The following is a 10,266-nucleotide window of genomic DNA, read 5'->3' as shown; positions in this document are numbered from 1 at the left end:
CTCTACACAATACCTCAATAATTTAAACTAAAAATAAAGTTTTCGCACAAAAATTTCATCCAAGAAATTCACCAAAAAGTAAGTACTATACCCAAATTTTTGAATACAACTACAATTTCCTCTCAAAATATTGTCTAAATCAAATTCTTTCTCTACAAAATTTAATTCAAAGAATCAAAATTCCTTCATGGAAAAATGAGAGGTCACTAAAAAAATAATTATCCTATTGTTTCAAATGCATACACTTTCGACACTAAAATGGAATACAAAAAAATAAGTGTGAATATCAAAAAATAGAGTGTGAAAATTACTCCCCTTTTGTAATTAGTGAAATTAATTACATTAATACCCAATCTTATTAATATTCAGGGCGGTGCACTTAACAATTGGCACTATATACTTGACACATGGATCGGTGTCAAACTTTCACCCTATGCATACCAATCAAAATTTAATTGTGGTCCTTGGAACTAGGTCGTGGAAGTAAAATCTAAATAATTTTGTAAGTTTATTGTCATTGTACTTTCTTTCAAAAAAAATTATTATAATCGACATATTGATTTACACCAATGACATAGGCTATAATATGATCTACAAGTGTAGGCCCAGCACTAGGACGGAGACATTTGAGGTTTCTGTCTTGTCAAATTTTTAACCTGAAAATAAAGCACCTACATACAAGAAAATATTATATAACTAATAGCCTTTAGAATTACAAATTCTCAATTGTGTATCATAGTGATAAAGTGTTGGAGTTTAGACATTTATCTAAAAGATCTGGAGTTCATATCTTACACCCTTCGTTCCTTTTTTTTAATAAAAGAATGTTGTTATTTTTTAGGATAAATTACATAGTTAGTTCTTAAAGTTTCATACTTCAACAAATCTCGTCGTTCAATTTCAATAAAACATTAAAATATAATAATGCACCATCTGAGCTCCACGTAAGGTATTTATTTTATTTTATTTTTTATTTTATCAAAATCGTCAATCTTTTACATAATATTAATTAGGTCATTCGTACCAAGAATTAAGTTGATTGCTTATAGCTAGACACTTAATTGGATGAAAAATATCATTCTATTATTCAATTTACGTGCCGATGATGGAGCTTTCTAAACCTGATTGAGACAAAAATTTACGTAGGTGACTTAATCAACAAACATAAAAAATTTAACGGATTTGATCGTCATTATTGTGTCACAGTCGCATGGCTACATTACATTAAACTACAACAGGGGATTAGGTTTCATACCAAATACTATAAATTGACTGTACAGTCTAAATGTCGTTAGTGAGTGTATTTTTAAAATGATCGATCAGAACTGTTAGGATGTTAAGTTATACAATATTTAATTTGTGATATTTTAGAAATGTATCTTGCTTGGGTATAATAATTATTGATTGTGCTATGATATATTTTGGTCGTGTATCTAGTATCTTTTGATCGATTTCTTTTGGTACTACACATTGTGGTAAGAAAGTGTCAATTTTTTGTGTTGTCATAACAATTATGGTTATGTTATATAATTTGAAGTATTTTACACATGAGAGAGAGGGAGAAAAAGTCAAGGAGGAGAGAACAACCTGTTACCTGCTGAGCCCTTTTTTTATTTTATAAATTGATTTAATAAATGGGTGGTCCGGATTATTTATTTTGAAATTCAAGGGTTTAAAATCATGATGCGTACGGTATACCCCTAATAAGGGGTGTGTACCATAGGACTACTCATGCTGGGCATACTGGATTTAAACTTGAAAGAAAAAACAGAAAATTTTTTTGCTGACACACGTCGAAACCCAGTTGTCTCTCACCCTTCCCTCTCCGGTGATCGGAGCTGGTGGACTCATACATACGCCGAAACCCCTTTTTTTTTTTTTTCTTTTTTTTTATTTATGGTAACTAGCGAAACCCATTTTGATAAACAGAGAGCCTCATCTGAAGCTCAGAGTGTCGCATCTTGATTTTGCAGCCTTGAATTTGTGGAAACAATCTAAGGTACAATTGGGTTTTTTGTTACTCGGCAATACTTTGTCTCGCCAGATATTCATCTAATTAGATCCATTTACGCCTTGACATGTAAGCAAAATGTTCTAAAAATCGCTAGGCTCTATTCGGGCAGAAAAGGATTAAGCTTTATCGACAGTTCGAGAAAAAGATTGAGCTTTCTATTGTAGGTTTGTATGCCCTTGACATGTAAGCAATGTTCTAAAAATCGCTAGGCTCTATTCGGACGGTAAAGGATTAAGCTTTATCGGCAATTCAAGAAAAAAAATTGAGCTTTATCCTGTTGGTTTGTATGCCTTGACATGTAAGCAATGTTCTAAAAATCGCTAAGTGCTATTCGGGAAAAAAGGGCCGCCTAGGAGTGGACTAGGCGCCGACTAGTCGGCTACCTAATTTAGGTGTTGGACCAACGCCTAGGCGGGATTAGGTGGCCGACTTTTGGAACATTGCATGTAAGTATGTAACCCTGGTTTGTACCTTATTGTTGGCCTTATATCCTTTAATCTGTTTTCTTGTAGTTCTTTGAGAGACTCCCCTGACATGAATTTCGGGAGCCACCGTTGCAGTCTAGCACCTAGGTGGGACTAGGCGGCCGACTTTTAGAACATTGCATGGAAGTAACCCTGGTTTGTACCTTATTGTTGGCCTTATATCCTTTAATCTGTTTTCTTGTAGTTCTTTGAGGGACTACCCTGACATGAATTTTGAGCCACCCTTGCCTTCAACTATAAATTATGCAATTAAAACAAACTAGAATTAAGGCTAGGCAGAATCCATGATAGAGGTAAAATATTCACTTAATATGCCATAAGAATCCATTATAGAAGTACCTTCCAACATCATGCCTTAATTGACGAACACAGAATTTTATCGTGCTGGGATTGCAGGCGTGTTATATACGCAAAAAGATGCAAGTTCCGGTTAGATATCATGCATCAGGCTACCTGTAGTACCCTTTCATGCCATTTGGCCCTGCCATATGTTTCTTGGTGTACTTCCGCTGCCTACGCTCTCTTGCAAAGACCATCCATAAGATCAGTGACAGCATTACTGAAACAGAGACTACGGTGAACCCTGTGTACATCCATTTAGTGGATTTCTTCATACTGGGACAACAGTTTTTACTGATGCCGGAAAATGTTTCCTTCAAATAAGTTGAGTCCACGAAATCTACCAGGAAAGGACCGTATTGGTACAAACCGTAGCTGACGTTTAGAGAGGCAGTGAGCTGATCATAGACGTTAGGGGTGACACGTCCTGGTGTGGTGCAAATCCCGGATGCTGAAACATTGCAGATATAGTTCTTCCACACCTGCGCAAAGTTTACTCAGTACGTTGGCGAGGGGTGGTTATGTGTGTACTCTATGAATCTAGTAGGATATGAATAAGACCAGAAAAATGTTTGTATTCCAATCATACTAATATTATCCCGTAAACCTTGAACCAATGTCCTGGATTAAGCAAATGAGTTTGAAATATTTCTCTCTTTTGCATCACCTTGTTGAACCCAAGTTCTCCTTTGCCCGTAGGCCAATTTTCAGTGTTTGGTAGCACAAATTAAAGTAAAATCTTTTCCAAGTAGATTTCGTTACAAGAAGTTGAAGTAAATTGCCTTGTGGATTTAAGTCCTGCTTGTTCGTTTGCCAATTTTAGTGGTTTCTCTGTTTCACTGACTTGGCACAAACGGTGTCCCTTCATACTAATGCCTTCAGAATCTTACCCCTGAACCTGTCTAAGTGCAGAAACCTCTCTAATTTCTTTAATTGTTGCACTAAATATTCATATCTTTTGTGCCTTAAGTTTATCCTAAGGTTCTTGCCAAACACTGAAAAACAAGATTACTGAAACAATATGTAAAACATTTTACTTGAAGTGGATTTTCCAAGAAAAATATTGTACATACAAACAGATCGTTAGTGTCTTCCGTCCTTGGAGTAAACTTCCAAACACATAAACATCTAGATTCATGCCCTTATACATACATTAATGCATCAAATGGAGCAACTTCAATAGGGAAATTTCATGAACCTAGGGGTTTGTTCGGTTTGTTACTCTTTTGATCGGATTTTAAACTTTCCAATCTTAGCATGGTATATTCATGTAAATTCCCTATTGGCCAGGTTTATTTGGTTGCCAAATTTTTTTTTTTTTTTAAAGTTATCACTGATCGATGTCACGCTTGTCAGAGTTTGATCTCTAATTTCATCTTTTTATTCATGGTAATTGTAGTGTAAATTTTCCTGTAGAACACGCATTGTACTTATCTCGACATACCTCTGTCGCATTTCTGAACTCCACTTCACCAGGTGCACACTGCTGATTAGTAAGATTGGAATCAAATGGGTTGCAAAGAAGAGGCATCAGCGGACCAGATTGATTGGAGTAGAGGGGTCCTGCCTCGGGAGGCATATTGATGTTGTATATATTGACTATCGCAGTGTTAGTGGCATTGACAAGTGCAAATGTGACACCCCGGGTTCCTTTCAATATTGCTTCGGCAGATTCGGGGTTTGCTCTTGGGATTATGTTTTCGAGAGCTGAATCGGTTGTTGGGTTCTGAAGCCATTCATCCATTGCAACACACGTGTCTGCAACTGCACTGGTATGTAAACCAGATGAAACAAAAAATTAGTAGAAATGTGTATCACAGGGTTGCGTCCTTGGTCTGTTTTGGTCTGATTGAATCTGTTTCTATGTTGGCCATTTATTCTGTGTTTGGGATGGTACATCCAAAGAGCCATTTTCTATGGAATCTTTTCGCCACACTTTTCAGCTTCAAGAAAAAAAAGAGTTTCACTTTTCGTTCTTCTTGACTAGATCCGAAGAATATAAATATACTACTCAAATGTAGAATCAACGAACTTTTTTCAAAATAGGTATGATTTTGTTTTGTTTTTTTTCTTTTTCGATTTCTCCCATCGGAAAAGAGCTCTTTAAATAGAAGGTTGGCTTTTTAGACATAGCAAGCTTTTGCCTTTTTGTTTCGTCGTGCCAATCTCTGTTGTGGTTGTTTCATTTGGCTTAGCTGGTCTTGTAACTAATGTTCCAACTCTATCTAGATGTGGTTTCTCTTATCAACACTTAAGCGTTTAGCCAAAAGAAGAAGATACTATGCTTGAAATCTGAAAACTAGTAGCGAAGCATAATCCTGAATTTGCCTGTGAAAGCCTCAGCGTAAAACGCAATAGGATGAGCTATTCGAAGTTATGGTTCTAGTTTCCTCTAAAAGACTGAACAAAGGAATCCCGTGTTCTTTGATCTTTTTCTAGGTTATTGACACCAGCTTTAGGATCTGAGGTTCATCAAAGTATATACAGTGAAGTATATTAAACTCATTAGATTGTCGGTGTTAGAACGATAAGTAAGTTAATTCTGTAATTTGGAGAATGGGCAAGAAACAATTACAGACCCTAAACTATGGCAACAAAAGTAGAGACAACTGTAATTATGATCCATAGAAGTTAAGGGTGAAGTTTTACTTCAATAGTGAGGTCAAAAAGTACAGAATGAGTGCATTTTCACATGACTTACTTGTGAACAAGGAGAAATATGCCACTCAAAGTGAATGTTACCACAACAGCAATCCAAGCGATGACCACAAGGCTGCAATTATCGACGATGTAAGAATTTGTTGAGAAAATACCAGAACTAATGCCAATTATCCGAAATCATCTCCCACTTACAAGTACAAGAGACCCTGCAATCCGAGAATGGATAACACTGCAACCAGTATTAAACAATAGTATTAGAAACTAAACCCAGATATGCCTAGTTGGACACATAATGACTAATAATCATAGAGTTGACATACAAAATCCAAGAAAAGCCAAAAGGAGCATTGCAGCAGCGACATAAATTAGGATGACTCCCCTGCAGTTTATGGGATAAGATGAGAACTTTTAATGAAATCGCAATGCCGCAGTTTGAATCAGGAAAACATGATATGAGAGCAAGTAACTACAAGGGTTCAACATATTTTCTTATATCTCCTGAACTCTTTCCGGTAACATTCCGAAGATTGTCAGCGAAATCATTGATGTTTCTTTGCATATCGCTGATTTGGGCCTGTAAATCTGCGGAAAAATATGCTTGCCCCTCGCCAATCTTCTTAGCCCCCATGAGATAATTGAAGACATTCCTGAGGTTTTGAACAACTGTATCTGCTTGTTTCAAAACATAGCTCAGTACAGTAACTTGGCTCTCCTGAAACTTCTCCTGGCCAGTGTAGAGAAATACACTTCCGGCTCTGTAATTGCAAAAACAAACATTGCAGACATCAGTACGAGTTTCTTTTCACCTTTTTAAAGGAAATTTTCTGAAATTTCACTTAGCATTCCTTATGTTTCCTTTTCCTCTCTCCTTCTGGTAAAGGCACTCAAAAGGAAAAATATAAATTCATTGAGAGGGAGGAGGGTTGGGGGGATAGGGAGAATTACATTGCTGCAACTGTGAAAAGTACTAGGAGAGAAAGGGAGATAGCATAGGCAGTTCTGGAATAGCCGTAAGGCTTTTTCTGGCGGCCACAACAGCAACAACAGCGAAGAAGGCAAGTACAACACAAGTATAGCCCAAAAACAATGAGCCAAATTGCAGCAATGCCAAACAAGGGAACTGCAGAAAAAGCTACAGACTGCAATTGGAAAAAAGTATTTGTCAGAAGCAAAATTCTTGAAAAGAAAGAGAAAACCTGGAAAACTGGGAAAGTTGTAAATTTGATGAAAACATAGGTTGTGACTACAATGAGACGGGATCAAGAACCAAATCAATACCTTAACTAAGAACAAGTCTCAATCAAACTGAAATTTCGGTTGAAAATTTTGAATAGCAAAGAACTATTCAACTATCCAACTAGCTTGGTATTTCAGAAACTCAAAATCCATTTAAAGTACATTTAAGACAAATGAACTGGTGACAAACTATATTACATTACATTGATAAAAAAAAATTGAAGAAATAAAACAGTTCTTATCTTACCATATGAAGAGGTACTTTTCTAATATTATTCATCAAAAGCCATTTAAGTAATCCAACATAACTTGTGAAAACATTGGGACATGGACAAGAACCAAATCAAGCCATTGAGAGAAAATCCAAGTGAAACGTCAATTTTCATTCAAATTCTTCCATATTTGATATATTCCATGGTCCCTATTTATATACAAGACCAAGTAGCTTAAATTTTAGAAGCTGAAAATCCATCAACAGAAGTCTGAGCCACCAGAGATATTGCCCTACGTTCCATGAATAACCATTGAAACCAACATTTCATGAAAGATGAACATGTAACAAACTAGTAATAATCATCGATCAAGAATCATCATGGCCTCTCGAAACAAAACAAAACAAACGAAACAAAATTAACTAAAACCCCATTGCATACGAGTATAGGACATTGCACTTCACCAAAAGCACCAGAAATATATATATATATATATATATATATATATATATATATATATATATATACATACATACATACACACACACACACACAAACACACACACACACACACACACAATATCTAACAATTGAATGACATGCTTTTTTCACAAGCCAAAAAGAAGAAGAAGCAACAAAACCCAATGAAAGTGCAAGTATATATATAAAGGCATATAACTGGAAAAATTTGCAATTGTTTTTTTTTTTTTTGCTCGGCAAACGAAGATTTTTATTAAGCTCGAAGGGATACATTGAGAAGAAGAGAGAACAGAAGGTGCCTCTCAAAGAAAATTTGCAATTGTTCAAATATTCAAGAAATAACAGAACCTCCATTAGAAAAGTGATAGAAGTTTGAAGGGGCTAACCGAGAAGTAATGATCATTTAAACTCCATCCGCCTGTGTAGTAGTTGAACCCATTGAGGGGGTCTCTTCTATGGGTCCTATTGGCAGCCAATATCAGCGTCGTAGACTTATTTGAAGTTTCTTCCAAAACCCTTCTGATTTCTCCTTCGCCATCGAACTCTATGGACAAAACATTCACAAAAAGGCCCGTAATGGAAACACAGCGAATAAAGTAAAAGCAGTATTCTTCATTCAAATCTTACATTCTTCTTTCCCTTCCTTTCCCAAAACTAGTGATACCAAGAAATACCAAGTCAATTAGGGAAGTGCGTTTTGAAATGCACGTTATGAGACATGGCATACCTTCGTTTCTAATGATGAATGGAGCAAACCAATGCAATTCCCGGAGGCAATTTCTTTGAAGATAATCACATGTAGTAAAATTACCATAGAATAACATTTGGCCATTTGGGCAAGAAAATATGAAAAGACTCGGTCAATATGCTCCTGGAATGTTTTATGCTTGAATAATTGGAAGTTACTGATATTATATGTTTGTCATTAGGAAGAGGCAAAAGCTTTTACAATAAAGTCAAGTTTATTCGTATCGTTGCAGAATTTAGGCATACTGTGCACCATATTCTCATTCGTGTTTCTTATGTCGATGAATTCGTGTTTCAGGTAAGAAATGTTCCAACGTGCATGTGTGGCGTACATTGTTACATACGTTACCTGAAGCATTGGAATGCTGGAGATGGTCGTGATTAGAAGATCCTTGAGAGAAGGAAAACAATGCCGAAACGACAAAGAGAAAGAGAAACAACAATGGTGTTTGTCTGAGACATGACATAATGGTTGTATTTTCCTCTTTTCCCTCTGCTCTTCGGTCTTTTGAGAGGAAGAGAGAGAAAGAGAGAGGGAGAGGAGAGGAGAGGAGAGGAGAGGGAGAGGTTGAGGAATAGGAAAGCCTTGTAACTTATACTATTTTGAGCATGGAATCTTTGAGATTCAACGTTTACCGTTTTTTAGGATGAGTTCTATTGGTAGCCTTTTATGCCGAGTACTTATTCGCTGTTTCCAGAGTACCACGTGGCGCTACCTACTCGGTACTCCCAACCATTTATGCAGTGACAAATTATTTAGTAAGAATATTGTCATTCACTTTTATGAGTGCTTGAGATACAACGAGTGACTCCCATTGTGAGGTGACAATCTTTTTATTTGTGTAAAATATCACATGACAATGACACATGATACTCCGGGAGTACCCAATAATTGGCCTTTTATGACCTGTTGGTATTTTAGAGCTTTCACAGAAGTGCCCTTTGAGAGCACCTACGTTTTTAGGTACCGTTTGGTTCAATTAGATTTTTTGCGGGGTTGAGTTGCTTAATTTGTAAAGAAAACCAACAAAGAATAAGCAACTAAGCCATTGGTATGCAAAATTGCAAATAATATTTCTTTTTCTTGGATTGTCTGTTTATGAGTTAAAAATTGAAGAATTGAACCGGCCCCCTCTATTGAAACTCCTATTGTGGAATGTAATATTTGTGGATGATTTTGTGTAGGGAAATGAAAATAAGCGGTCGAACCAAATGGCTCGATCCAATATGTGGAGGTGCGTATCGATGGGCTAGGATTAGAAAATAAGTATCTTAACGTCTTCCATTTGAATACCACAATAGAGTTAGACTGGATATTTTGACGCAACGAAATACATGAGAGTCTAGTTAGCGTGCTAGTTCAAACGAGATAAACAACTCGTCGCAACGAGCAAATCTTGCGCACAAGAAAGAAAGAGAGAATCTCTGAATATTATTGATAAAAAGCTTAAAAGTTTAATAATTGAATATATTACAGTCATTTTTATAAGATCCTAAACTTAGAAATCCTACAGTAAAAGAAATAATAAATCATGCCAAAACAAGCGGCATTAAATAAAATACATTTTCTAATTAATTAAAATAAAATCCTAATTTTTGTAGACCAAGAATCCTAATAAAGATAGAAATCAAAATCAAACTGAATACGGAAAGTTAATAATTCTAATCTAAACGAAAATATTTCTAATCAAAATCTTATTCTAAAACAATAAAAATAAAATACAAAAATTCCTCATTTTTGTCCTACATCATATTGTATACATCAGTGGGGTGTTAGTGGAAAATTATCTAGTTAACATCTAGGGGGTTCGATGTCTCTCTATGGACTCGAATCCCAAATCTTTTCTTTGAAAGTCAAGGGGTACAACGAGATGGGCTAAGAGTAAGGGTGAAAATTTTCGACACGATAGGAGAACCCGACACGAAGTTAACGGGTTAAGGTCAGCTATTTCTGACACAGAATACTAATATAACTCGACACGTTAAGCTAAATAAGTCGGATTAGAATTTAGAAAATTCTGTCACGAACGCGAGATGACACGACACGATACCCACTCCTAGTTAAGACAAGAGCCGCATCTAACATGAGTTT

At 36.0% G+C, this 10,266-nt stretch overlaps 1 protein-coding gene across 2 annotated transcripts; it reads right to left on the bottom strand.

Annotated features, from left to right (window-relative positions):
- Nucleotides 1-2,524: 2,524 nt before the first annotated feature.
- LOC131301940 (uncharacterized) lies at nucleotides 2,525-8,783 on the bottom strand. Of its 2 annotated transcripts, none has more exons than XM_058328459.1 (9): nucleotides 8,524-8,783; nucleotides 7,814-7,971; nucleotides 6,445-6,638; nucleotides 5,970-6,254; nucleotides 5,820-5,878; nucleotides 5,692-5,728; nucleotides 5,540-5,611; nucleotides 4,316-4,607; nucleotides 2,525-2,622 (listed from the first exon to the last, which is right to left on the bottom strand). In XM_058328459.1, exons 1-9 carry the CDS (start codon nucleotides 8,639-8,641, stop codon nucleotides 2,608-2,610), a joined length of 1,230 nt encoding a protein of 409 aa, XP_058184442.1. In that variant the 5' UTR covers nucleotides 8,642-8,783; the 3' UTR covers nucleotides 2,525-2,607. The 2 variants fall into 2 exon arrangements, with proteins under 2 accessions (XP_058184442.1, XP_058184441.1); XM_058328458.1 differs by lacking the exon at nucleotides 2,525-2,622 and adding an exon at nucleotides 2,762-3,320 and having other exon boundaries at nucleotides 4,283-4,607; nucleotides 8,524-8,781.
- Nucleotides 8,784-10,266: the final 1,483 nt, after the last annotated feature.

The sequence above is a fragment of the Rhododendron vialii genome, chromosome 9a (assembly GCF_030253575.1).
Source record: "Rhododendron vialii isolate Sample 1 chromosome 9a, ASM3025357v1".
Taxonomy (NCBI): domain Eukaryota; kingdom Viridiplantae; phylum Streptophyta; class Magnoliopsida; order Ericales; family Ericaceae; genus Rhododendron; species Rhododendron vialii.
The sequence above is the reverse complement of the archived record's forward strand: the minus strand, read 5'-3'. Positions and strand labels throughout refer to the sequence as shown.

Coding starts and splice junctions, on each gene's coding strand:
- LOC131301940 (XM_058328458.1), bottom strand. CDS start 8,641: ATGTCATGTCTCAGACAAACACCATTGTTGTTTCTCTTTCTCTTTGTC. Junction 7,972..8,523: donor CCAGCATTCCAATGCTTCAG/GTAACGTATGTA, acceptor TTTTGTCCATAG/AGTTCGATGGCGAAGGAGAA. Junction 4,608..5,539: donor ATATTTCTCCTTGTTCACAA/GTAAGTCATGTG, acceptor TTTACATACCAG/TGCAGTTGCAGACACGTGTG.